Source organism: Pteropus alecto, unplaced genomic scaffold (genome assembly GCF_000325575.1).
Source record: "Pteropus alecto unplaced genomic scaffold, ASM32557v1 scaffold177, whole genome shotgun sequence".
NCBI classification, from domain to species: domain Eukaryota; kingdom Metazoa; phylum Chordata; class Mammalia; order Chiroptera; family Pteropodidae; genus Pteropus; species Pteropus alecto.
Genome location: NW_006442207.1, coordinates 12643536 through 12670618, shown reverse-complemented (window position 1 = coordinate 12670618; position 27083 = coordinate 12643536). Strand labels below are relative to the sequence as shown.

The window sequence follows — 27083 nt, the reverse complement described above, 5'->3', positions numbered from 1 at the left end:
CGATCAGTCACTCCCATAGCAAGAGGGGTTGAGTCCAGAAAATTGTCTCTATGAGGTAGAGGGAGAAGACACAGGCTCTGCCCTCAAAACCCCTGTCAGGCTGCAGTGGGGGCAGACAGAAGAGTCTGCTGTGCAGGGGCAGGAGACATCATAGAGGGACCAAGGAGTCGAAGAAGGTCTCCAGGACATCCAGCATCCTCTGGTTCTGGCTCTAGAGGATGGGTGAGTTGGAGGTGAGGAGATGGGGAAGGTGCTTCTGGTGGTGGTGGTGGTGGGAACCAGCAAGAACAAAGGCCTGGCAAGAGAAGAAGTTGGCCTGAAGATCCAAGGCAAGCCATGCTGGATAGGCCAGAGAGGCCAGACAGCAGAAGCCCTTTAAGGCTGGGCAGAGAGGTGGGGCCATGGTGGGTGATGGGGCAAGGACGGGTCCTGTGGGGTCATTACTGTTGGACTGGGGTTGAAGTTAACTCTCTAGGGCCTGATTCTAAAAGGAAACAGAAGTTTTAGCTCCATGTGTGTGTGTGCGTGTGTGTATGTGTGTGAGTGTTAGTGCAGGGACAGACGTGTAGAGTCCCATGGGCAGGCTTGGGTCACAAGGACTCAGCGGATCAGCTTCTGAGGGTGGGTATAAATCTCCTAAGGCTGTCATAACAAATTACCATGGATTGGGTGGCTTAAAGCAACCAAAATTTATTCTCTCACAGTTCTGGAGGGTAGAAGTCCAAAATCAAGGCTTCAGCAGGGTCATACTTCCTCTGGAAAGAGGCTCTAGAAAAGACTCTTTCCTTGCCAATTCCAGCTTCTGATGGTTGTGCCCAACCCTTGACATTCCTTGGCTTGTAGCCGCATCATCTAATTCCCGCCTTCATCTTCACCTGGCATCTTCCCGCTGTGTGTGTCTGTCTCTGTGTCCAAATTTCCATCTCCTTACAAGGATACCAATCTTGGGATTAAGTTCCACTCGAATTTAGTATAATGTTATTTTAACTTGGTTACATCTGCAAAGACCCTATTTCCAAATAAAGTTTCACTCACAGGTGCTGGGGGTGAGGACTTGAGCATATCTTTTTGAGGGATGCGGCTTAACTCACAACAGGGAGTTTGAGAGGAGGAAGCCCCCATCGCTTCCAGCTGCGGGTCAGACAAGCACACGTGGGATTATTTTTCTGAAAAGAGAACAGCAGCTTTGAGCCTAAAAAAAGAGACAGATTTAATGCCTCGCTTAATGCTTAACGGACCAGCAACATGGTGTCACCTGGGAGCCCCATAGAAATACAGAATCTCAGATTCCTCCCCAGACCCACTGAGTTAGAGTCTACATGTTAATAAAGTCCCTAGGTGACTTGAAAGCACAGTTCAGTGTGAGAAATGGTGCTCTAATAAAAATCCAACTTTTATTTCCTTTCCCACCTATGGTCAGTCTAGCTTGCCAGTTTCCGTACATGAGTAAGCCTGGTTGGAAGCTGGACAGCCACATTGTCCTTTGTTCTCTCTTTTCATGTAACATGGTTTTGAGTTTCTCTCCCATGTATTGAGATTGCCGGCGTGATTCCCCTTTCTGGAGAGCATCAGGCTTGCCGAGCCAGTCCCTTTGTTGCATTCTTGGGCTGTGTCCGACTTTTTGCTATTTACAAATGTTGCTGCCGTGAACGTTTCTATACATATTCCTTCGGAGTTAGTTCCTTAGATGGAATTTCTGGAATCAAAGTGCATGAAATGTTGTGGACTCTTATTTAAATATCTTATCACTCTTCTATATCTGTGGACTATGACAACATAGCAGATTTCTCCGTTCTGCCCAACTGTGCATGGAAGCCCTGTGCACATTTTCGCTGTTGACATTGGGCAAGTTACTTAACATCGCTGAGCTTGGCCATTGCTTTATAACATTGTAATAGTGCTATATACTTTGCAGGGATTTTATAAAAATAATAATGACACCACTAACATCCATTTATTGAGCACTTTCTGTGAGTTACCTCATTTCATCCTTACATTTCTCTACAGAGTAGGCATGATTATCCCTTTTTCCCTTTTATAGAAGAGGAAACTGAGGCTTGGGTTAAGTAGTTGGCCTGAGGTTATACTGTAGGAACATCATGTGTCCCAGCCCAGGGTTGTCACATTTAGACTGATAAGGTCAGATAGTATGGATGCAAGAAGATACTGAGCACATGGCCTGAGCGCATTTGGACCTGGCTCAGTACTTGTTGGACTCCTGCCTCCGCTTCCCATGCCTGTATCAGTTCCCTTGGGTTACTCCCTGGTATGATATCTAGCCCAACATTGTTTCAACTGTACATCATTAACGATTCTCCAGTTTTATTTAACTTTCTCCCAGTTGGAAATGAGTTTTTAAATGACTCACAGGTCTGGGGTTAGGAGCAGAGCTGGCTCTGATCCTTGTAGCTAACTGACTCCTTCATCCCCAGGGACAAGGATGGCCAGACTGCCTGTGGCCATGAGCACTTCCCAGTGCTCCTAGGCTGAGGCTTGGCTGGCAGCCATGGGGTTGGGCAAGCCCTGGGCCTGGCTGTTGGGCTTGCCCACCGCTGCGGTCTATGGCTCCCTGGCCCTCTTTATCTCCATCCTGCACAACGTGTTCCTGCTTTACTACGTGGACACCTTTGTCTCAGTGTACAAGATCAGCAGAGCTGCCTTCTGGGTCGGAGAGGTAGGCCAGCACGTCTCTGGGGTGGAAGCTGGGCAGATTGCAGTGCTGGGACCCACCTAGCCAGGAGCATGGGGCAGGCAAGGTTGCCCACCAAAACTCAGCCATGATGACCAGCTCTCATGGCCACGGTCCTATGAGCCAGGGACTGTCTATGTATTCACATATATAATATATCACATATATAAACTTATCAGCTGGATACATTTGCTAGCTGGGCCCCAGATAGGAGTTTGATGGGGACAGTGGCCGCTAGAATGAGTTTTTTTTAGCAGAGGGACTGACCTAAGCAAAAGTTTGCAGGCAGGAAAGCTAGTGTTATCTTTAAGGGGTGGTGTGCAGGCTGAGCAGAGAAAGCCCTGGAAAGGAGGCTGCCCATAGCCCACCTGCCTCATTTCTCTTCTGCCCACAGACGGTGTTTCTCCTCTGGAACAGCTTCAATGACCCCCTCTTCGGCTGGCTGAGTGACTGTCAGTTCCTCAGCTCCCAGCCCCGGTTTGTGTCTTGGGAACAACTCATAACTTGTTCTGTCCCACCCCACCCTTTCCCAGGGCTGGAGGACCCCCACATGTTTGGGTTGAGGGAAGAAAGGGACCATTTTCAGCTGTTGTCCAGGCTTCCTTCCTTCCCAAGGGCAGGGCAGGCTCTGTCCAAGTTGGAGAAGTGGCCTTGAGTAATGGTTGGCCTTGATCACTTGGGGGAGAGATTGACCCCAGCTCGACTTGTCGGGCCCTCTGGATTGGGCGCTGTACTGCAAACACTCTGCTGCTTCTGGCAGATTCCTTTACCCTATCCCTGCTGGGTAAAGGAAGCCATCACAGGGGCACAGGCACAGCAAGAACTGCAGGCCTGCTGGGGCCCATCACTACCCCTAACCCTGAAAAATGGGTATCATACCACCGTGTGGCCCTCGGCCTGGCAGGCTGACAAGGGAACAGAGGAGCGAGTACCCACTGGTGAGTGTGCTTCCGAAATCGGAAGTTAAGGACTCGAGGCTCAGCAGGACCACCTGGTGTGAGTCCCACACTCTGGGCCTCCATGCCTCTTCTGGGGCCTGCGTAGGGGACACTGGGGTCCAAGTCTGCAAGAGTATCTACCAACAACCCTCCTCTCCCTGGCAGGTCGGGCACTGGGCTCTCCTCGAGGGCCGTGGTGCTGGCACGGGTACGGGCCCTGGGCAGGCATGGGCCGCTGCTGGCACTGTCATTCCTGGCATTCTGGGTGCCATGGGCCCCAGCTGGCCTGCAGTTCTTGCTGTGCCTGTGCCTCTATGATGGCTTCCTGACACTCGTGGATCTGCACCATCATGCCTTGCTGGCTGACCTGGCCCTCTCAGCCCACGACCGCACGCACCTCAACTTCTACTGCTCCCTCTTCAGCGCAGCTGGCTCTCTCTCTGTCTTTGCCTCCTATGCTTTCTGGAACAAGGAAGACTTCTCGTCTTTTCGTGCCTTCTGCCTGACACTGGCCGCTGGCTCTGGGCTAGGCTTTGTGGGGGCCACACGGCTGTTGAGGCGGCGGGTCGAGATGGCCGGCAGGGAGCCAGGGTACCCAGATCTGGCTGTGGACAGCGGGTGAGTGTTCAGTCCCAGCTCTCCAGGTTCCTGCCAACACCGTTCTGAATCTAATTTCAATGCTGGGTCTCCTGGCCGATGGGTGGCTGCCCTGGGATGGGGGATGGCTACGGCCCAGCCCTAGGCCATTCTTGACTCCCCTCTGCCCTATAGTCTGTGTGGAGAGGAGCTTCCTGTAGGCGGTGAGGAGGCGGGCAGTATCACCTTGGGCCAGTACCTCCGGCAACTAGCACATCACCGGAATTTCCTGTGGTTCGTGGGCATGGATCTGGTGCAGGTATGAGAGCAGTCCCCCACCTAGCATGGTTAGTATATGCCTCACTCAAGGGAACAGGTTCCTCAAAAGCCGGGAAGTCAGTTCTGGGCCTCTCGTGAGAACCGGTGGGTGATTCAAGGACAGGAACACAGTTTGCGTAGTGAGGAGACCTGGGTTCTAGCACCATCTGAGCTCCTAACTGCCTGTGTGATTTTAGGCAAGTCTCAGTCTCTCAGGACAGCCATGTCTTCACCTGCAAAGTGAGTGTATGAAAAGAGGCCCTTCTTTGGGGACTCTGTGACAATCTTTTTAACACACCAGGTGCCACACCTAAAACACATGTAGTGTATAAACTAGCCAAATTTAGAAATATTTTTTTATGTCATTATGCTTGTTTTACTAAAGTGTTTTCGATTAAAAAGAACAAACTTAATTGTTCTAATGACAATTTTGCCATACTTTCTGTTAGCAAAATTAGATAAGCAACAGATATATATATATATTTTTTGTTCTGGCATGTTCAATGTTGAGGGACACGGGGACGAAGGCTGCTCTTACTGCTCTCATTGGCTTTCGCCCTGTGCCCGGCTCCCCTCCTGCCCCAGCAGCCTCCTCACTGCCCCTGTTGGGTTGCAGGTATTTCACTGCCATTTCAACAGCAACTTCTTCCCCCTCTTCCTGGAGCATCTGTTGTCAGACCACATCTCCCTCTCCATGGGCTCCTTCTTGTTGGGTGAGTGTGTGCCTTGGATAGGCTGGAAGGACAGAGGCTTGCACCCCAGAACCCCTATCCCAGCTATAGGCACAGCCACCTCCCCGGCTGGGGCCCAGGTGTTAGAGGGCAGAGTCTGCTGTGGGGTCGCACCTCCAGCCCCCAGCTCTTTTCCCGAGGAAGGGGCAAAAGCCTGTTGGTGGTGTGAGTGGGTAGGGCTGCTCTCATTGGTGGTCCTGTTGGTAATAGTGCTACCCAGAGGCGATGAGGCACAGTGGCTGGTTAACAGTGAGGACTACAGTGTGACAAGCCTGGGTGTGAGTCTTGACTGCTTATTTACCGTGTGGCCTTGGGTGTGTTCTATTTAATCTCTTTAGACCTCCATTTCTCATCTGTAAAATATGTATCATGATAGTACTTACCTTAAAGGACTGTGAGGATTCAATAAAAGGATGTGAAATATCTCTCGGCGCAGAGCCTGGCAGGTCATTATGCAAACTCTGATTCTGGAAAATTGTGGAAATCGTGGCAGTGCCTCCTGACAAGGCTCCACCTCTTCTTCCCAGGCATCTCCTATGTCGCTCCCCATCTCAACAACCTCTACTTCCTGCCCCTGTGCCGGCGCTGGGGTGTCTACACCGTGGTGCGGGGGCTCTTCCTGCTTAAGCTAGGCCTGAGCCTTCTCATGCTTTTGGCTGGCCCCGACCGCCCCGGCCTGCTCTGCCTCTTCATTGCCAGGTATGCCTGCCCTCTCTGACCCTCACACCTCTGTCCCATCCCTTCATTCTTGCCCACTTTCTCTCTCTGCTGGCAGCAACCGTGTCTTTACTGAGGGCACCTGTAAGCTATTGACCTTGGTAGTCACTGACTTGGTGGATGAGGACCTGGTGCTGAACCACCGCAAGCAGGCCGCCTCAGCGCTCCTTTTTGGCATGGTGGCCCTGGTGACCAAGCCAGGCCAGACCTTCGCCCCGCTGCTGGGCACTTGGCTGCTGTGCTTCTACACAGGTGAGGGCCCAGGGACTGGCAAGGGGCTCTTGAGGCTCAAGGGGGCACAGCTTACCTGGCACACCAACTGACAAGCCTGGCTTTAGGTCCAGTGAATGAGACAATGGCAACTGGCCAACAGAGTCTGGGTCTGGGCCACCGTGGGCTGCCACACCTCTTCTGCCACTCCTCTGCATCGGAGGGGAGCTGAGTCTCTGATTCTTCTATTCTTTCAATAGTTCATTCATTAATTAAACAAATATGTATAGAATACCATCTCTACCAGGTGATGCTCTGGGAGATAACAATGAATAAGACAGACAAGGTCTTTGCCATCATGGAGTTTATATTCTAGTCAGGGGGAGGAGAGGTGGTGATAGACAGCCAAACAAGAACATAGCAGGTAGTGACAAGTGTGATGGCAAAAATAGAGCAGATCCTCAAATAATATCATTTTGTTCAATGTTGTTTTCTTAAAATATTGATGAGATGCCACAGGAATATACTCTTGTTTATACCAATTAGCTTATGGTAAAATTGGTTCGTTATACGTATTATTTTGCTTAAGGTTGTAGGACCTATCGACAACACTGAGGACTTACTGTAGTGTGACTGAGAAGCTACTCTGTGTAGTCAGGGAAGGTCTCTGAGGCGACACTCAGGATGTGGACTGAATGGGGAGGATTTAGTCTGGAAAGAACTCTGTGGATCCTAGATGAGGGAGTGGCAAGTGCAAAGGCCCAAGGTATCAGGAGTCGTTAGGAGATAAGGCTGGAAAAGTGATGTGGGCTCTGGGAAGCAGGTCAGGTTTTGGATTTTATTCTCAGTGCAAAAAGAAGCTATTGCAAGAGTTTTAAGCAGGGGACATGATCTGATTTACATTTTTAAGAGCCAGCTCTGGCCACTGTATGGAGAATGGATTGTAGAGAGGCTGTGGCAGAGGTTATGGAGGCTTGGACCAGGGTGGTGCTGGGGGTCTGGAAAAGAAGTGTTTGGGTTTGGTATGTGTTTTGGAGTTGGGAGAAGGTGAAGGATTGGCTGTTGGGAAGCACCGAAGTTAAGGAATCTAGGAAGACTTTAACGTTTTTAGCCCCAGTTATTGGGTGGATGGTAGTGCCATTTACCGAGAAGGGAAGAACAGGGGAGAAGCGAGGTCGGGGGAGAATCAGGAGTTATGGTTTGGACATCTGTGTGTGTTGTCTCATGTGGACTTTGGAGGAGCCAAGGGCTGACTCTGTTCTTTCTGCGCGCTCTCTCATCCTAGGTCATGATCTCTTCCAGCAGCCCCCACTGGCCCTTGTAGGGAGTGCCCAGCCCTGGCCAGAGCCCCCGGCCCCACCCCCAGCTCAGGCCCCGGTGCTCCGCCAGGGCTGCTTCTACCTGTTGGTGCTGGTGCCCATCACCTGTGCTCTGCTGCAGCTGTTCACCTGGTCCAAGTTCACACTGCATGGGAGACGCTTGCACATGGTCAAGGCCCAGCGCCAGAATCTGTCACAAGCTCAAACCCTGGGCATTAAGACTGTGTGAGAGGTGCAGCCATACCACTCTGCTGAGAACACTGCCTGCAATTTTGGGAAGGAGCCGCTTTTGCCAGCCTGGTGTTCTGCTCTGCCTTCCTTGGGTGCAGCCTGGAGGACAGATGGCAGAATGGGAGCTCCTGCGGCTGAGCCGGGAGCAGCACTGGGTCTTAAGATCCTGCTTGGCTGGCTGGCCCAACTTGGGCAAGAACTGGGCCAGAAGTGTTCAGGGACCTGCTTCCCCCTCAGGGGCAGGAGAAAGAAGAGGCCGAAGGACGGATGGGGCTGCCTCATGGTCACATGGGGTTGCCACGGGGCACGGAGTCCTATCCGACCACCTGGCTGGGGCTGCAACTTCATGTGGGCTCAGGAACCACTTTTGATACTGCAACTGCTCCCTTTCAACCAGCCAAGGGAAGCTGACCATAAGTCCCGCCTACCCTTCCGTCCACCCTTCCAGTGGTTTCTCTGGGTTCTCTGCTTCAGCTGTGCCTGAAGTAGTACGCCCCTGCTATTGCAGGGCTTCCCCACCCCCACCTGGCCTCTAAAGAGGTTCAGCTCATCACAGATGGATTAAAGTCTTTTTGTTCCCATTCCTGAGGTCTGTGCTGTGTGTAGAAGTGGTGGGGTGGGTAGCAAGATTCCGCATTTAATACGAAAAGCACTCAGGGCATTTTTCCAAAGATGAGTTGGGGGGCCACCCACATCAGATTCACAGAGGTAGCAGGGGGAACATGTGGACAAGTAGCTGTACAGGGGCAAAAAGGCTCAGCCTGCGGTCATAGCCCCAGTGCATTTCCACACGCCACTGCTGGACGTGGAGGTCAAGGAAGTGGCCGCTCTTAGGCCAGAGGCCCTCAACCTTGGAGTCAACAGGGAGCTTTCAGAAATGTCTGAGTTCTGTTCCCCAAGATTCTGATTTCATGAGTCTGGGGTATGGCCTGGGAACTATGGTTTTGGAAAGCTTTGTAGTGATTCTAACATAGCTGGGACCGAGAACCTCTGCTCTAGGCCAGAGTTTCTCAGCCTTGGCATTGACACATTTGGGCTGGATGATTCCTTGTTGTGGAATCACCCCTGGTCTTTGCTTAGTAGATGCTAATAGCATCTCCTCCCCTGTGGTGACAAACGTCAAATGTTTCTAGGCATTGCCAAATATATCCTGGGGGGCAAAGTTGGCCTTGATTGGGAACCACTGCTCTAGGCCAATGGTTTGTTGAGGGTGTGCAGAATGGCTAAGAATGTAGGCTCTAGGGCTATGTTGCCTGGGTTCCAATCTTAGCTAATCAAGGGCGGAACCTTGAGAAATTACGCGATCTCTCTATGGTTCTATCTCCTCGTCTGTGAAGTGGATGATAAAAATATCTACACTTTGTAGGGTTGTTGTGAGGATCAAATGGGTTAACATTTGTAAAGTGCCTGGCAATTCTCTGCCACCCCTCAGGTAAACAAGTTTAAAATGGAGGACTGGTTAATCAGAGTATCTGAGCAGGGGCCCAGGAACTGCATTTTAATAAGCTCCTTAGGTTCTTATACACGTGGAAGTTTTGAGAGCCTGATTTCAGGATGTCAAGAGCAGTTCCTCTCATTTGCTGGGACTTGGGCTAAGGTCTGGCAGTCTGATTGGTGCAACAGTGCCCTCTAGAGGACAGCCTTGGCCAGTTACCACTTCAGATTTAGGGCTCACAGCTCCTCCCTCTTCCTACCCAGCACTAACTATAGACAGAGGCCCAGCTGACAGGTCTATTGGAAGGACTTTATTTAAGTACACGGGGCCCCCACCAGGCAACGTGGTTTGTGCGAGGCTGTGTGAGGGACAGGCTTGGGCTAAGAGAAGGGAGGTGAGCTGGTTAAGCACACAGCAGTCCGCGGGGTCGCCACATCGCTCTCACACACACCTGTTGCTGTGGCCCACACCTGGCAGGACCTTTGGTCCTTGGACGGCATGGGGGAGAATACTGCCTGGAATCTGGGATTGGGGCAGGTCTTGGTGTCAGGTGAGGGTGCCGGTGAACATTTGCTAGCCCCAGCTTTGTACCATCTGGGCTAAAGGCCTTTGGACCACTGCTAAACCAGCCCAGTCCAGGGTAGGCGCCTGGCCCCACTGGATCGGAGGAGATGAACCTGAGCCCATCAGCTCCTGGGACTTGGGTCTGGTCTCCTCCCTCCCTAAACAAACAAGTCTAAAGTCAAGAACGGCATAAAATCAGCCCAGAGGGACCTTCTCATTTCTATGAGCTACTCCCCTGGGTCAGCTAGAGTGGGAAAAGGCAACTTGGTTAACTGCAACTCTTTCTCCAGTCTTAAGGGAGCTGGATCCCCAACACCCCTCCTTTACTAGGGCCTCTGTCAAAGGGTGATTCTACCTCCTATTTCAGGAAATCCAACCAGCAACCAGCCTGCTGACTCCAGGGCAGTGAGCAAGTGGAAGAGGGAGAAAGAAAGAGGCTGGTGGGAGTGGCTTTGAGTGTAGCCTCAGATCCCAAATGGTGTCAGCCTATGGATACTGTCAGTTCACCCTCAGCAAAGTGGCGGGGCCCCGGAGGCTACGCTAAGCTTAGGTGCTGTAAACATTAGTGTGAACAGGGTGACTGGTGGGCAGGAGGCGATGAGCTCCCTCTCTCCAGCCCCCATACTGAACAATCACTTCAATAAATAAAACTGTTTGAAGATGGCATTGCCCAAGGAAGGATGAAAAGCAATGGCCGGAGGCCAACAGGCTCCTTACTCTCCTGAGACCCCCTGGATGGGGGGCTAGGGGTGGGAATATTAACTCTGCCGCTAACCACAAGTAGCAGTACTCCTACCCTCCTCAAATGCCCAGTGTGGTCCTGGTCCCCAGGTGAAGTTGAAGGCATCCTGCCCTCTCCTGACCCCAGAGTCTCAGTAACAGCCTTCCCTGCCTCCCAAACCCAAACTTCAATCAAAACCAGACAGAACTCAACCCCAGTCCCAGTCCTCAGTCCATGATCAAGAGTCATGGAGAACAGAATGATGAGCAAGGGAAGCAGCAGCTGCCTTGGGCCTCAGGGCACCCTGGGGGCGGATAGGGGTGGGGCTGGCCCAGCCTAGAATGGGCAGCAGCAATGTCTCCCAGGGGTTGGGTTTACCTCCCTCTCTGTCTCCCCATGGTAGTAAACATAGTCCCAAACAGCCAGACAAAGGCCCAACTGACAAAGGAGTGGCGCCCTCTGCCAGCACTCTTCCCTGTCAGGGGCCAGTTAGTGGTCAACCCCAGGCCTCAGGCCGTCACCATCGTGGGTAGTTCATTGTCCTTTCTGGGCCCTGGGATCCCTGGGCCACACTGCACTCGCATAGGCGCACATACTTGTACCCACACACACACTCACACACACAGGCAGTTCCTCGCAAACACTCCGACTCAAGAAAGCGAGTTTTAAAGTGGAGTTAACTTCAGAGAGAGGTGAAGATGATGTCCCAACATTAGAAGGTTTTCCTGTGGATGGATCGGGCACCGTCTTCCTCGTATTCCTTCTTGGAGACCCACATCTTCTTAAAGGTGTCCAGGGAGGCGAGGATAGAGCCCCTAGAATAGAAGGAATCCAAAAGAACATTGTGAGAAAGAAAGTGTGTGTATTTGTAAAGTTGGCCAGGCCCCATAAGACCAAACCATATCAGGCTTTTCTTTAACAGGATGGGGTGATAAGGAGTAATGAATGCCTTCGCTTCCTGTTCTGCTCTTATTCACAGAACTACTCACCCAATCCATGTGGAATACAGTCTCTCCTGAGGTGCAGATATCTGTAAGGGCAGGTGGAAAGAGGAATCTGAGACAGTCATCCTCCCTTCACCTTTTGCCTTTCAACTTCCTCTTTATGGCCAATTCATCTACAGCAGTGGATGAATTTCACACAACTGGCTTTAAGTTACGTCCCTGCTGGACCCTGTGGCCTCTCTGGGGGGTATTGTGGCCAACATAACACTCATCTTGAGAAGCAGGTTTCCAGCAGCCCTAACTACAATTCCCAGAGAAGATAGGGCTATCTGGGGGCAAGATTCAGCTCTGCTGAGGGCTGGTCGGAGCAGTCTCCAAGACAGCAAGCGCACTCCTTCATTTAGGATCCCTCCTTCCTTAGGCAGGCTAGCTCCCCTCAGCAGCCACTAAGATGTTGGGACTGTGTCACAGGGGAGCAGCAAAAGTCAATCTCTTGTCAATGTTAGTTTCCCTGAAAGTCCTCACGTTGGGCCCTCAGCCTAGCACCCTGCCACATCTGAGTACTAGGACTGTCCCCTTTTGTGAAGATGGAAAATGAGATTGGGTCCTCTTCTCTGGCAGACCTCAGGGTCAGTGTGGAAGCAGGAACCATCTGGCAGTGCCTGTATAGTCCTGGCTACTTGAAAACCTTGGGCAGAGCTGGAGGGGTGGCCATACCACGTGGCACTACAGACCCTTGAAGCCCAATTCTATCCTGCCCCCGCCCCCGCCATGCTCCTACCCTGATCTTCACATCTTTCGGAGCCAGTTTCTTCACTTCACTCAGTAGCCTGTCACCAAATCCTGAATGGGCAGAAAAGGAGAATTTTAAGTCAATCCTCTGAGCATCTAGGCCCAGCAGAATCTGGAAGCTTCCTGGGGAAGGGCCCTAAGAGCAAAGACCAACCTTTGAACAGGGTGGAGCCTCCCGAGAGGACAATGTTAGAGAAAAGTGTGCGCCGCAGGTCCATGTCAGACTTCTGGATGGCAAACACCAGCACCTCATGGATGCCCTCACTCTCCTCGCCAATCAGGTCTGGCCTGAACAGCAGCTCAGGTGCCCGGAATCGGGAAGGACCAATCTGCAGGGTGACAGGCAAGTTTCAGAGGCTGGGACTGGGGCTGAGGTCCCTTTGGGAGTGGGAATGGAAGGGGCCCCTCTGTCCACCTCTTCCTAACCAGGTGGCTATGAAGGCCAGGCTCAAGGGCTTCTAGGAACAAAGATTGGACTTCTGGGAACAAATAAGGAACAAAAAGGAACAAATAGGGCTCCTGAGAAATGAGAGAGGAAATACCTAGGTTTAATCCTAGCTCTTGCCTTTTAATCCCAGCCAAGAGACCTCTGGCATGAATACATGGATTCATTCATTCATGGAAATTTCTTCGTATCGGTGGAGGTCCAAGGAGAGGCAACTCACCCTACTCTGTGCCCAAGTGGTTAAGGACAGCACTAACTACCCCTGTTCATAATCCCACCCTGACCTAGAAGAATGCCTCTGGTGCCTCCTGGATTCCACATGGGAGAAGCAAAGTCCCTAGCACCTTGCTTGGTAGAAGACGGTACTGCTCCAGGCAAGGGGTGCAAAAAGGAGGATACAGCTGACTCCAGCCTCCTCATGGGGAGTTCTGTTTGGGCCCAGAGCTTTTGGGGCCTGAGGGGACTGAGTGGAGAGGCTTGGTCGCCTACCTCAATGGTGCTGCCGTCAGGCAGGTAGTACTGGGCCTTCTCCGTCTCTAGTGTCTCATCCTTCTGGGGATTTATGGATAGGTAGCAGGCTCTCTGCAGAACCAAGCATGAGTCAGGCAGGCAGGAAACCTGGTGCCTACTTGGTCAAAGTGCCAGGGGAGTGATGTGCTGCTTCAGACATCTGCCCATCGCAGTGACTGCCCTACAGAGTTGCTGCCCTGAAGCAGGAGCAGGGAGATTTCTGTCGGCCTTCACTGAGTGGCACTTAGGATACGAGTTCCCATCTACTCCACTTTCATGGAAACTTGGCTCTCTGGATCTAGCTCTGAGACCACAACCTAATTTTAGTCCAGACTCAGGCAATTTTCTACTATTCATATGGTTCTGGGTCCCGCTTACCCAGCTCAGAGGTTTCCCTAGAGCCACAGGTGGCAGGAGGATTTAGTTTACTTAAAAAAAATGTATTCTGAATTCCTCAAGGATGTAAAAGAACATATGTAATTTGTACATAAAGTATAAAAAAAAGTGATCACTGGTGTACCCATCACCCAGTTTAAGAAATAGAAGCAGCTCCCTTTCCCTAAAAGATGGTAGCACTTTGGGAAGGTGAGTCTGTCAGTGTAAGGGGTCCCAGCTGGAGATTACACAGCCACCAAGTGGCCTGGCTGGGGAGAAAAGAACCTGGCCAAGACCCCCTGGATGGGAGCTTTGCCTCTCTTCACTCCAAGTCATGGAGGTCCTGGCTGCTCTGTTCTCATTCCCTATCCCGTCCCTGGGCCCATGGGGCAGCACTCACTTCTTTTATGGCCTTGACAATCTCAAACTCGGAGGAGGAGTGGAAATCATAGCCCTCCTTACGCAGGTAGAGACGAAGGAAGCGAGAGACGTCTCGGCCAGCGATGTCGATACGCATGATTGAGTGGGGCATGGCAAAACCCTCATAAATGGGCACAGCATGGGTGACACCATCTCCAGAGTCCAGCACCACACCTGTGGTCCTGCCTGTGGCATAACTGAAACAAAGTGGACAAACCATCACTAACCCCTGACTCCTCACTCTGGGAAGAAACTCATTTCTTTTAAGAGTTCAATGTCAGCTAAACTAAAGCTGGGGCCTGCCTTTCTCCAGGGGCTTTAGACTGGACTGAGTACCAGGAAGCCTGAGCATTGAAGCAAACCTTGAAATATCTGGATGAAAGGTGCTGAGCCTCTCCAGCTCACTCCCCACTTCCAGAAGAGCAGGCCTTCCAATCTCAGGAGATGGCCTGGCTTTTAACCATTTCAGGGACCTAGCCTGAGGGGCAGTTTTTACTCTCTAGACAAGAGGTTAAAACTCAAATTCCTACAGGGGCTAGGCAGGAAAAGTAAATGAGTAAAGGAAAATAAGATTTTCACTTCCACAAAAAAAACAGCTACCCCCACCCCTCCACATGGCCCTCTAGGCCTGTCCTGTTTTTTCTTTTTTAGTAGAGACAAGGGTATAGACATATAGCTCTGTAATATGATAAATAGCAACTGACAGTTTGCCTTCATGTTGGGAGAACAAGGAATGGAGTGGACTGTGGTGAAGTCAAACTAGCAAACTCGATCTAAAATGGCAGCTGCTATTTCAGCTCCAGCTGATTTCTGCCCTATGGGAATGCAGGCCCGACATTACTAGATCTTTCCATTTTTTTCAGAGAAGCCAGGAATTGGATTGTGATAGGAAATCTTCTGATTTTTAAATGCTGGCTCACAACTTTTTAATGGGATCAAACACATCCCCTCTGCAGGTCACCAATGTACAAATTTGGCCATAGACAACCTTGGTGTGAGGCAGGCTGGGAACATGACCCGAATGACAGGGGCATGAGAACAGGGACCACGGTGGTGTTTTCATCATGACCCTACTACCAGCCTCACATAGCACCTGGCACAAGTAGGCACTGAATAAATAATGTGAACACACTACAAGGCCCTTCAGGAAGAGCTGTAGCAGCAAGTGGCCTTCCCAGCAGGCAGAGCACAGAGCCTTGGGCACCAAACCCCTAGACAGTATGAGGCTGGGAGACAGTCTCAGTGTTCCCTTTCTCAGCATCTTTAACCTTTCCCTAGTGGGGTGCTCAAGTTGCTCTGAACCAAAGGAGAGGCATCCTTGATACCAAAGCGAAAGGACAGCTTTCCTCCCAAAGGACCAGGCTGGCCAGCCAGGCTGCTACTCACAGGCTGAGCACGGCTTGCATGGAGATGAAAAGGGCTGGCACATTGAAGGTCTCAAAGAAAACTTCAGCAGCTCGTTCCCGGTTTTTCCTCGGGTTTAAAGGCGCTTCTGTCAGGAGCACAGGATGCTGGTGAAAAATGCCCATAGGTCAATCAAGGCGAGAACAGATTTCCACTCCTCATTAGTACTGGGGTAAAAGCCTCTGTGGGGCTGGCTAGAAAGCCCAGGAAACCTTTGTTAGCATCTCTCCAAAAAACGGCAAGCTGGGCCTGTCACCTACCCATGCCCAGGTCAATTTCTCAATTTTCCAAAATCCTACCCCCTCAAGAGTCTCTGTTTTTGCCTCCACTCCTTTACTCCGCTCTTTTTCCTCCAAGATTCTTATATAGGTCCCTGTATACATCTCCAATTGTCAAGAAGATTTTGCTATACTCTAAATTTGGAATTATGATAAAAAAAAAAGTTAATTTTTTCAAAATAGAAAATTTCAATATTGAATGCATTTTTAAAAAACAGAACATAGCCTTCCCCCGGAAATTCTGATACACCTAGTATTCACGTTCCTTAGTGTTTCTGAGTTGAGGGTTACTTCCTTAGAAATTATAGGCTCTGAAGTCTGAAAGATATGAGTTTGAATCTCAGCTCTATCACTTTATTAACTGGGTGATCCTGGAAATACTACTTGGCTTCTCTGAATTTCTGTTCCCTTGTTTATAAACTGGAGATAATATTACCTACATGTGTAAGTAATGGTGTAATGGTGTAAAGATTAAATGCAAACATGTCTGAAAAGCACATGGCCTGGTTCCTGGCACATCGTAAGACTCAAACCCTCTTGGCAGTTATCCTCCTCCTCCTCTTCCTCATCTCTGGGGTAGGGATTATGCCCACTGCACACCCTGCAGGGCTGCTCCACACACAGGACTCTCACCTCCTCTGAGAAAGTCTGTAGCTGGTCCTTAGAATAGACATATTGCCAGATGCGCTCCATGTCATTCCAGTCCTTGACAATGCCATGCTCCATGGGGTACCGGATGGAGAGCAGTCCTCGGTGCTCCTGGGTATAGAGAACGGGACTTACAGCAGCAGTCAGCTTCTCAGCTGGGCTGCCTGGTGGATCCTGCTCATCCAGACTGGAGTTCCCCCCAACCTCAGTCCTCACCCAGGGCTAAGGGTGGGCACCCATTCTTGCAGTCTCCAACAGAATGCTGCAAATTGCTCTCACTGACCAATCAGCTAGTGAAGCAGAAGGCTTCTGCTTTTCCATGGGCCCTCGGGTGACCCTAGGGCAAGTGACAGGAGGCACCCTCTTTATTGCCTGGTCCCAGGACATATCTCCTGGCTCCCACCTCTGGACTTCAGCACTTGGAGCCAAGGTTGGCAACCATGATTATTGTTCTGCTTCTAGAGGCTGCCTGAGAGCTCTGCCAAACTGTGCTGATCAACTCATCCCCAGGGTACCCCAGCCAGGATCTCTCCCCAATCCCTTTTGCCAAAAAGGTAACCAAGCCAGTCAATTTGATCATTGGCAAGGTAGTGACAGAATACAGAAAGAAGGCAAAAGCCATTTTCTAGACACATCTCTGTTTCCCAAAGTGGGGTTTGATATTTTCTCTCCAAAACCAGAGGTTGCTCTGGGGAGAAATGAACCAACGAGGCTTAGGATGAGAAAACCAAAGGGGAGATTTTAAGAGGAAACTGCTCCTTTTACTCATGGCTATGTCTCTCTCTGGAACACTGCTGATGTGGGGAATAACGAAGGTCCTCTGCTGGCCTGAGATTTCTTCAATAGGACTGGGAATTACCTCAGCTTTGGGGCCAATGAAGATGTCGCCTTCGAGGGCTCCTGCCATGACACGAACGTGCTTGGGTCTGCCCACACTACAAAAGAGAGTGGGGAGGACCAACGCTTTTCATTTGGCAACAGAAAACATATCAGAAGGATGTACAGAGGCACATACTTAGGAAGAAATACACTCAATTCTACTGTGATTATCTTTGAGGAGTGAAGTTACAGTTGAGTTTCTTCTTTTTACTTTTCTGCATTTCCCAATTTCTATAATGAACATATATTAAGTTATTTGTATGTTATTTCATGTTTTTATTATATTTATATTATTTTATGTTATTAAAACAAATTTTAGAAGATTCAATATCTCTGCTGCTTCTCTTTCCCCAACATATGTGCAAACCAAGAGAGACAAGGAAACAAGAATTTCTACATGAATGTTAACTCAAAAAATTTCAATTTCCTTAGCCCCTGTCCAAGCCTTCTACTAAGTAGAACTGTGTTGTAACTGTGACAGATGGCTTCTTCCTTTTTCTCCCCCTTTAAGCTCCTTCCCCAAGCACCTGTGCCTTTCTCCTGCCTGCAGTCTCTTGGCCTTAGGAGGAAAGTGCCAAGAAACTCATTTCTTACTAAGATAGTTAATATAGTTTAATGTTAAAGCCCATCCTGGGTGATAGGAGAATTTTAAAAAAAGAGAGCTCCATGAAGAGGCAGTCATCCAGAGCAATGAGTTATCAATGATAACATTTTTGGCATTAGATCAAATCAAATTTTAAAATGAGGTCTCTTGCCTGTGCCTCTCAAATTGTACCATGTAAGCAACTGTTTCCTTTGCTTACTCCAAAAGCCAGCTCCTGTCTTTTGCTTGTTGTTTTGATACCAAGGTTGACCCGAATGACAGATCCCTTCTCCCTAAAAGACGGAGGGCTGACTCTGTAACAAACCTAACAAACCTCCCAAACTTCTAAGCTACAGAATGACTTACTAGTTTGGAAAGCAGTATTTGGGGATCTGATCACCAGCAAAACCAGCTTTAATCACACCAGATCCCTGAGGAGAGAGGAGAGAGAAAGCAAAGTCAGAAGCAGCACAAAAACAAGAGGAGATATATATCATATAATATGTATAATATGGTTCCATTTTTATTTAAGAAAGAGAGAGACCTTATATTTGTGTATAATATATCTATATACGCATTTGTATGGTGAATACATGTCGAAGGGAGGGAAGTGAGACTGAGGATGGTGAGAAGAACTTCCACTGCACACTCAAAGTATTATTTGATTTTTCTGTATTGTGTGACTTTTCTACATTGAACATGTTTTACTTTTCACATTAAAAACAATATTAATGAAGAGAAGAAAAAGAAAACCTGAGAAGAGTAGCTAGAAGCACCAAAGCAGACAAGTTCAGGAACACAACCAAGGTGGGAAGAGCGCATGATTCATTCTGTTATACACCATGAGACGCTTTTAACCTGCTTTCCCAGCTCAGGTCTGAACTCTCCCTGCCCTCCAGGGTGTCTATGACAGACACCACCAAGCACTGCCACACTTGAAGCTGACTTCGATGGAATACACATTGGCTGGTTCTTACAGGGGCAGACCACTTTGCTTTGTAGGGGTTTGTGGTTATTGTGTGTGTGTGTGTGTGTGTGTGTGTTTATGTTTTGTTTTACTCGTTAGTCTACTAATGATAAAGAGCAAGAAAGTCCTAAAGCATTGTCTAAGAAAAGAGACCCAACATTATAATCCTCTTGCTCCAACTCTTGGTATCTTGGGTGGGTGCCCAGAAAAGAATCTGACTTCTCCCACCAGCATCTCTGATACCATCCAGAGCCCAACCAAAGTAAACACTGACTCAAGACACAGATACCAACTCCGTGTAGCACAGCTGTCAAGGTTTGGTACTGCCTGCGGACACACCATGTTCTCTTCCTTCTTAACTCTTCTATCACCACACCTGATACCCTTATCCTTCCACCCCTACATGGTTGCAGCTAATTGGGACAAGCCTTTTCCTGCTGCCTGTCAACCACTTCTGCCGTGGTGTGTGATATTTCCAGAAATCACAAAGGAAGCAGTAAACACATCAGGAGACACTAAATAGCCAAGGTTACCTTTGCCCTAAAGGCTTCCCAGCAACACCCCTGGTTCCCTCCCTGTTTCTTATTCCTGCTCTTCTATGGGATAAGGGGTTGAGACAGGCCATCCTGGTGCCTGATTCTGGAAACACGGAGGGAGGAAGTAAGAAGTGATTGAAGGATAGGGAAAGCAGTAAGTTCAGCAAGGCAAGCCAGTTCTCTAAGACAGCAGGAACCTCTGCCAACAGAAAAGAGAGAAAACGAGAGATAAGTGCAAACTCATCGGGCTGGGCAGAATTGCAAGGAGCCTGGAAAAGGTGCAGCTGTAAACTGAGCTAAATGACTGAGAAGGAGGGAGAACTATCCTACTGCGACCTAAGGGCTCTGGGACAGCGGCATGGAGGCGAGAACAGCATTGTACAAGAGGACTCTGGGAACTTGTTACTCAAGCTTCCTATAATAGCTCACTGCCTTCATCTGGGTGTGGTAGTGCCAACAGACTCACTGAATCTCTTGGCAGAGGCTGAAAACAAGAAATGTAAAGATGAGACCTGTATTTCAGAGTCTAGATATTTTTAAAGAGATTATTTTCCTGGATTTTGAGTTTACTAGCAAAAGGATTAGAGTCTGAGTAACAAGGCAGATTAAGATGTTAGGTTCATTTGTTTCTCTCTGTCCTCCCATCAAGTGTATAACAGGCCCAGTTCAAATATCACTCACTACCTTTCTCCTGAAGACTAGTCTCTAAGTAGAATTAATTATTGTCTTTGATTATCTCATAAAATCACCATTAACTGTACCATTATGCAGCAGGCATTTTATTCTGCTTTGTATTTGACCTTATGGTTTCCATTTTTGTCTCTAGCCCAAGTTCCTTGAGGTCAGAGACTTTATATATAATCAGCAGTATCTGGCATTTGCAGGGTACTCAGATAGGCTAGCTGACTAAAATGAAAATCAAGCTGAAATGATTCACAGATGAAGTCTAATGTATGGAACTTGAAGAAGCAGCTGGAATGCCAGAAGCCCCAGGCAGAGGTGGTACAGGAAAGGCCAAGGTGTTGGGAATGATACACAAGACTTAGGAACCAGACCCAGCTTGTCCCTGCAGTCCCACGAGTGAGCCTGCCAGGCCAGCAGTTGGGTGAAGTATGAGTGGGGACAGGGGAGGCGGTTTCCTCCCTCTTTTGCCACAGTCAGGCACCAGGATGGCCCATCTCTCTATTCTGCCCAAGCCATACCATGAGATCATATAAAAGCATCATGTCAATTTCTTTAACAGTATTTATAACGAGGAACTGTGTACCTGGCAAAAGGGCTGCCACTCTCTTTGTTACTCTAGCAAAATAAGTAAACAAATGCCTTAGAGAGGCTTCTTGAAAACGTAGTCTCATTAAATACTTGATTTCTGAGGACTCAAATCTGCTGCTAGCTACCAGTAACCATTCATTCTCTTTCTGATGAAGGCAAACAAATAGCAAATCCATCAGCAAGGCTCTCCCAGTACCTGCTGGAAAGGAAGCTAATTGTCTCTCATTTTACAAGTGGGAAAAGGATGCTGAGAGATGAAGCCTCACATTCTAGGCCACTGGTGGCCCATTTTGGCCCAAAGACATATTTTGTTTGGCCCACAAAGTACTTTTGTTAAAAAGAACTTTATTGAGATAAAATTCACATACCACGCAATTTACCAATTTAAGATATATAATTCAGTGGTTCTTAGTATATTCCCAGACTTGTACAATCATCACCACAATCTAATTTTAGAACTTTTTCATTATCTCAAAAAGAAACTCTGTACCCATTAGCAGTCAGTTTCCATTCTACTGCCCATCCCTGGCCCTGGGCAACCAGCAATCTACTTTCTGTCTCTAGAGACCACAAACTACTTTTACATTAACTTCCAATGGTTAAAAATTGGAGGCTGCATATAAAATTTAACTTTTCTGATTTCTCTTGAAAAATCAGATCTGGCAACACTGTAGCTGGAAATGAGAAGCAGTTGGCCCTTTGAACAGGCATGCTCAATGCACCCTCTTACTATTTTTAAGGCTACCCTCTTCTTTTTTAACGTTCCTGCTTTGCCTCTGTAGGCACTGAGTTTAAGACCCCTACTCGAGGCAATCCCAGCAATTAATTCATGATATTTCTTTGACATGGTATCTGATTTTTTCTTACCCTCAGAGCATAGTTTGGAAGGAAGCACATCCTTAACTCCCAAAATACACATAATTGAATAGTGAGATATCTCTACAAGTCACCTCTTCACCCTTTCCATCAAGTGAGGGATGAATTCTTGCTGAAGTTGTACAACCTAAAGCCTGAATGCCACATTGCAAGTAGCCATGTTAAATAAATACATTGACTTCATTTCCTCGGTTAATTCTAGTTTAAGTCTCTTAAACGTAAGTGAATCAGCATTTCTTAAGAGCTGATGACAAATTGCAAAAAAATTTTTTTTTGAGACAATTAGCGAAATTTGAACATTGACTGGATATCTGATGATCTTAAGAAATTATTATTTTTATAAGGTTTGATAATAGTATATTGCTTATGTTTTTAAAAGAGTATGGGAGAGGGAAATGGGTAGGAATGTAGTAAAAAGATTGGTCAAGAGTTGATATTGTTACAGTTAGGTGATGAATATATGGGTTTGTTATACTATTCCCTCTCTTTGTGTTTTATGTTTGAGATTTCCTATAATAAAAAGAAGACCTGGCACATAAGATGCTGGCTCTTAAGAAAAATTCAAAACACAAATACTACACATATACAATATAAAATCATAGATGGAAAGGACCACATCAATTTTATGACTATGGTTGCTTCTGGGACAGAAAGGATGGGATTGTAAAGGGGTATAGAGAGCTTTCAATTATATCTGTAATGTTTTATTTCCTAAAAAGAAATCTGAAGCAAATATGGCAAATGTCAACATGTCTTAAATTTGAATGGTAGTCTATGGCCATGCCACCCTGAACGTGCACGATCTCATCTGATCTCAGAAACTGGTTAGTATTTCGATGGGAGACCACCTAGGAATACCAGGTGCTGTAGGCATTAAAAAAAAAAAAAAAAAATTGAGTGGTAGACACTGTGCTATGTGGGTGCTTATTATATATTTTTCTGAAATTTTCTGTATGTTTAATGTATCACATTTTTTAAAAGGGTGCTAAAGGAGCATAACATCCATCAAAAACAGTAAAACTCTTATCTTACTGATTAACTTGTAAGGATCTGATACTGTTCCTGAACTTAGGTCCACAGAGTCACAAAGACAGTTCTAAGACTGACCAATGTTGATCCATTTTAGGACAGAACTTAACCTTTGTGATCTTAGCAAAGACTTGAGCTTTGACATAAACATAGCAATCTAATCAAAGTGTTGTAGTCCTCAAAATGTTGCTGGGGAGCTGCCCTCCTCTTGTATTACTGTTGTGTTGTATTGTACACCTTTGGGAAAAGTAATTTTAGTTTTTAAAAATACCTATCATTTTACTATTGTCATTAAAGCACAGGCATGGACACACACATCCTCATTTTCCTCATTAAATTCTGATGATTTGGTTTGGTGCCAGAATTGGATGAAAGGAGTGGTCAACAATTGTCTTAATACTGAGAAATGTTGTGAACCGATAATGAGGCTCTTCCCTCTTTTCCCTGCTTTCTTTCTTCTCCTTTCTTTTAAATACACTCTTCTTAGCCCAACAATAAAACTGCAGTAACATGTTAAGCTATGAAACTGTTAAATCTGATAGAGACGCATTAAACTCATAATATAAAGCTGGCCCGAATATTTCAAATAATTCTTTCCTATTCATCTTTCCCTTTGAAATAAAACAAAACTCTCTAAATGTCAAACAGCAAGAACTACTCGAGGCCTCAAATTTAAAAACGTGGCAGATGCTCAGTAAACCCTAATGGGAAAATTACTTGTTTCTTCTATTTCACCTTTTGGCAGAATTATCGGCATAATAAAGAAAATGCTTTCGCAAAGAAAAAACAAGTCAATTCTTTAAATCGTAAAACTAAAAATGGAGAGAAGAAAAGCTAACAACAAAAAAGCACCTTTCCTTGCAAAAAAGTAAGAAACTTGGAACACGATCTCAATTTGAGTCTTGGCTCCTCAACTCACAAACCTGGTAGTTCGAATACTGTTATTGAACCTCTCCAAGTCTCACTGTCCTGCATAAACTGGGGATATTCATTCCCATCTACCTACCACAGTTGAAGCTTAAAAGAGATGATGCAAATGAAAGGACCCTGCAACATGCCTAAGGTCCCAAAGGCTAGATCAACAGAGAGAATCTGACAACTTAGGAGAGGAAACTGGCAGTTTTGCCTCAACAGAGGGACTCAGAAAGGGCACAGAAAAGGTTATCAACCAAGGTTGGTGTGACCACGCCTTTGAGTGGAAGAAACAAATGCAGTTGTTTCACAATTGTCCCCCTCCGCCCAAAATAATAGCAGTATTTAAATTCTTTTCATTTGTTATTATTGATAAATTTGCCTGGGGTACAAGCAAGGGGAAGGACAGATAAAGCACTGCATTTAGGGCACCTCTACTGTGCGACCTTGGGCTCACTTTACCTCTTAGCGCTTTTTTTCTCATTTGTAAAACGAGGATCTAACTTCCTGTAGTAACGATCCACTAAATTTTTGTGAGGATCCAACTCGAATATATGTGAAATCCCTCCGTAAGTGCTAGAGCTCCTGGCAAATATGTCAGTAATTTTTCGCCCCAGCAACTAGGCATTCGGAAGAGGAAGATACCTCCGTTTGCTTTGTCACTCTCCTTTCTTCTCGACTTTTATTAACGCCATAACTTATAATCACAGAAATAAGTGAAATCCTATGACCATTTCAGATACCAGATTCTCAGGCCCCACCCAGATACGTCGTCAGGCCGCCAGGCCTGCTCGGGGCCGAAGGAAACTTAGCCCTTCTCCACCCGCGGGCGGGCTCTAGCTCATCAGGCCCCGCCGCTGAGAGTTCCGGAAGCCAATCCCCACAGCCTTCGTGCACCGCCCCGCCCCTGAGAGAGGAGAAACACTATGGCGGCCCGGAAAAACGTCAAAGGCGCAAGCCAATCACTGCAGAGGACAGCCCTCATCAGGCACCGCTCAGAGGCGGGGTCATCAATCATAACTGACAGCCAGAGCGGCCAATAGCGTTATCGGAAACTGGGGGAGGGCGGGTGCCGGGCGCTCACAGAGCGGTTAAGGCCCCTCGAGCCAAGGGCCCAAGGACCTGGTTTGGACTACAGCTTTTCTCCTTATCTATCCCAAGTTCTCCATCCCATGGTTGCTGGTCGGCTTCCCTGCCTGTGAACTACGGGAGGCGGGAAGGACAGAGGCAGCGGCGGCTGAACCCGCCTGACAGGCCAGACCAGTGACAAAGAGCCGGCGGCCCAGACTGAAACCTGGGAAGCAATCCCTTTGGGAAGGAGAACATAAGTCCCTTTAGAGATAGGAAAGATGCAACTCACGTTGTCGATCACAACAGGCTGGTTGGCGATCACATCGTAGGACTCCATGGCAGAAGAATTTCTCCTTCCGAGGAAGGAACTGGCTGCCGGGTCCGCTGCTAGCGCTACTGAAACGCATGCGCAGTCTAGCCGCCGGTGCTGGACAGCTAGGGAGCGGTCCGACCTCTTCTCAGAAGAACGACAACCCCCAGCATGCCTTGCACCTGCAGTTAGGAAGCCACGCCCTTTAGGAGCCCCGCCTAGTTTAAGAGACTCTGCGTCGCGTTTCCGACACGCAGTACTCTGGGCTTTGTAGTCTCTATAGGTAACTAGAAGAGGATGCAGATTGACGGTTGTATTGCACTCTTGGATCTGTAGTCCCTTTGAAGGGATTCTCAGTGCTTGTTGAAGTACTTGTCTGTAGTTCGCTTTGGATTGGTCAGTAATTCGTGGACGTTTCGATTTTACAGATCAGTCCTGCCACTTTCCACCACTTCTGGACAATATAAGGTTACCGTGTTTTTATTGGGGTCCATAAGACATTAGCAAACATCTATCACCATCGCACTCTAATAAAGGTAATTTAACACACACACACGGACAGACATATTTCCAGAATAAAGGAAAATAATTTGCATGAAATTTACTTTTTAGGAAAAAAAGTGTATTTTCATCGTTTTTCGTGTTTTTTTCCCTGGATGTGTGTAAGTTTGGCAACAGGCTAACATTGATCTGAAGACTAGCCTTTGGAACTACTGGTATAGAATTGACATTGGTGAGTGAGAAAATTGAGGTGAAAAGTCACTGCTTTCAAGGTGTCACTGCTTTCAAATGAGCTAAGCGCATTTTTCTTTAGATTTTTTCTTTCCCCCGCTTCACATTGTAGGGACTCTTTTAGCCAATAGGTAGTCAATAGGTAGTCAGGACTCTCTTCTATCGCTGTCTCTTGGAATTTCTTCAAGATAATTTAGTGGAAAACATTATTTTTTCAAAAGTTATTGTAAACAGAAAAATAAGTCCCAATCCAGGGCCTTAGGAATTAAAAATTCTCCCAGTTACAGAGAGTCAAGGTAATAGTAGATAACGGATATGGAATTCCTCAAGGCAATCTGCATATATCTGCCTGAAACACAACAAAGAAGAGATTGTCATCATCACTAAAAACTTTTATTAAATAATTACCAAGTCTTTTTAATTGATCCTAGTTTACCTAACTCTTGTTATTTTCTGTCAGAACTCCCAAACAGGTATTTCGACATACAACCCCTGAGTTCAGCAGTGTCAGTCAATACGGTCAGTGGACATTCAAAGACGTAGGAAGCATTCAGATTTATAATCTATTAAGACTAATGCCACATGCACAAATGAATCAATCTATTGTCAGATTTATGTTTAAATCCTTGTTAGCAGCGTGTCAGCAGACTAGTGAAACCCTTCGTTAGCACATTTCCTAGTGTTTTCGTGGGACCCTAGCACCTCATGAGGATGGTTCCACAGCTCTATTTAAACGTAGGTTCCTCCTAACACTAGGGGGAGGCCAAGAGCCTTGGGAAACCCCTGACACAGGGAGTGAGAGGCGGGATCTATCGCCAGGGCAAGCCGTCCGCCTGTGACTGGCACAGACACTAGCCAATGGGATCCGTAATAGGGCGCGCCGCTGCCCCGCCCCTTTGAGCGCCCCTAGGCCCCCGAGGCACCCTCTGGCGGTCTCTGAGGCGGCGACGGCTTGGGCGGACGGTCCGCCGTGCGCAGGCGCGGAGCCTAGACCTCGCTGCAGCCCCCATCGCCTTGGGGAGTCGCACCCACCGGGTCCGCCCGCTGGCGCGTCTGTGCTCTCCCGCTCGTCCGCCCTCGCGGGTCCTCTCAGCGCCCTACGCGCCCGGATGGCGGAGCTGCGGCCTAGCGGCGCCCCCGGCCCCGCCGCGCCCCCGGCCCCTGGCCCTACTGCCCCGCCGGCCTTCGCTTCGCTCTTTCCTCCGGGACTGCACGCCATCTACGGAGAGTGTCGCCGCCTGTACCCTGACCAGCCGAACCCGCTCCAGGTTACAGCTATCGTCAAGTACTGGTATGCCCTGGGCCGTGGGGAGACCGACCCGGCGCGCAGGGCAGGGTTAAAGCACCAAGGGCGAAGTAATTTGCCAAGGAGGAGGAGGAGGAGAAGGAGAATGGTTAAAGCACTTGAAAGGAGGGCTTCCTGCTGTGAGGGAAGGAGTTAAGGCTCAAGTTGGAAATGGGGACAAAGGGGTTAACGGAGCCTGTGGGTGGCAAAGGGTTAACGAGGGTGGGGAGGTTGAAGAGTTAACTAGGACTAGGAGAATAGAGTGAATTGAGGGTGTGTGTAGGAGCAGAGAGGGGAACCAGAGGAGAGTGGGAACTGTAAACGTGGTGAAAGGAGGGGGCGCCTGTAGGGGGTCATTAGTGGGCG

The 27083-nt window shown here is 48.2% G+C and overlaps 3 protein-coding genes across 10 annotated transcripts in view; 2 read left to right on the top strand and 1 right to left on the bottom strand.

Moving 5' to 3' along the window:
- Nucleotides 1-6: 6 nt before the first annotated feature.
- Nucleotides 7-8310, top strand: MFSD13A (major facilitator superfamily domain containing 13A). 2 transcript variants are annotated; one of them, XM_006920907.3, is made up of 9 exons: nucleotides 7-233; nucleotides 2433-2674; nucleotides 3084-3166; nucleotides 3793-4245; nucleotides 4399-4522; nucleotides 5138-5234; nucleotides 5780-5951; nucleotides 6028-6221; nucleotides 7465-8310. In XM_006920907.3, the coding sequence occupies exons 2-9, from the start codon at nucleotides 2507-2509 to the stop codon at nucleotides 7725-7727; spliced, it is 1554 nt and encodes a 517-aa protein (XP_006920969.1). In that variant the 5' UTR covers nucleotides 7-233; nucleotides 2433-2506; the 3' UTR covers nucleotides 7728-8310. The 2 variants fall into 2 exon arrangements, with proteins under 2 accessions (XP_006920969.1, XP_024894927.1); XM_025039159.1 differs by lacking the exon at nucleotides 3793-4245.
- A 2783-nt stretch (nucleotides 8311-11093) lies between these two features.
- ACTR1A (ARP1 actin related protein 1 homolog A) lies at nucleotides 11094-24837 on the bottom strand. Its single transcript, XM_006920906.3, has 11 exons — nucleotides 24680-24837; nucleotides 18094-18158; nucleotides 17125-17200; nucleotides 16251-16376; nucleotides 15322-15446; nucleotides 13916-14132; nucleotides 13120-13212; nucleotides 12340-12514; nucleotides 12175-12236; nucleotides 11439-11479; nucleotides 11094-11264 (listed from the first exon to the last, which is right to left on the bottom strand). The coding sequence occupies exons 1-11, from the start codon at nucleotides 24725-24727 to the stop codon at nucleotides 11162-11164; spliced, it is 1131 nt and encodes a 376-aa protein (XP_006920968.1). The 5' UTR covers nucleotides 24728-24837; the 3' UTR covers nucleotides 11094-11161.
- Nucleotides 24838-26347: 1510 nt separating this feature from the next.
- Nucleotides 26348-27083, top strand: part of SUFU (SUFU negative regulator of hedgehog signaling) — a 93424-nt gene continuing 92688 nt past the window's right edge. For 4 of the 7 annotated variants that reach the window (XR_001517730.2, XR_003042839.1, XR_003042838.1 and 1 more), the window contains exon 1: nucleotides 26348-26723. Coding sequence is in view for 4 of the 7 variants with exons in the window: in XM_015596363.2 (XP_015451849.1) it covers nucleotides 26542-26723 (182 nt within the window). In the remaining 3 variants the exon portion in view is untranslated. The remainder of the gene's footprint in view (nucleotides 26724-27083) is intronic. The other 3 variants (XM_006920904.3, XM_006920903.3, XM_015596362.2) reach the window with 1 other exon arrangement.

Excerpts from the sequence above, each read along its gene's own strand:
- ACTR1A (XM_006920906.3), bottom strand. The coding sequence starts at position 24,727 with ATGGAGTCCTACGATGTGATCGCCAACCAGCCTGTTGTGATCGACAAC. Across the intron at positions 18,159-24,679 it reads AGCCTGTTGTGATCGACAAC|GGATCTGGTGTGATTAAAGC; the intron begins GTGAGTTGCATC and ends CTCTCTCCTCAG. Across the intron at positions 12,515-13,119 it reads CTGACGGCAGCACCATTGAG|ATTGGTCCTTCCCGATTCCG; the intron begins GTAGGCGACCAA and ends GTCACCCTGCAG.
- MFSD13A (XM_006920907.3), top strand. The coding sequence starts at position 2,507 with ATGGGGTTGGGCAAGCCCTGGGCCTGGCTGTTGGGCTTGCCCACCGCT. Across the intron at positions 3,167-3,792 it reads TTCCTCAGCTCCCAGCCCCG|GTCGGGCACTGGGCTCTCCT; the intron begins GTTTGTGTCTTG and ends TCTCCCTGGCAG. Across the intron at positions 4,246-4,398 it reads GATCTGGCTGTGGACAGCGG|TCTGTGTGGAGAGGAGCTTC; the intron begins GTGAGTGTTCAG and ends TCTGCCCTATAG.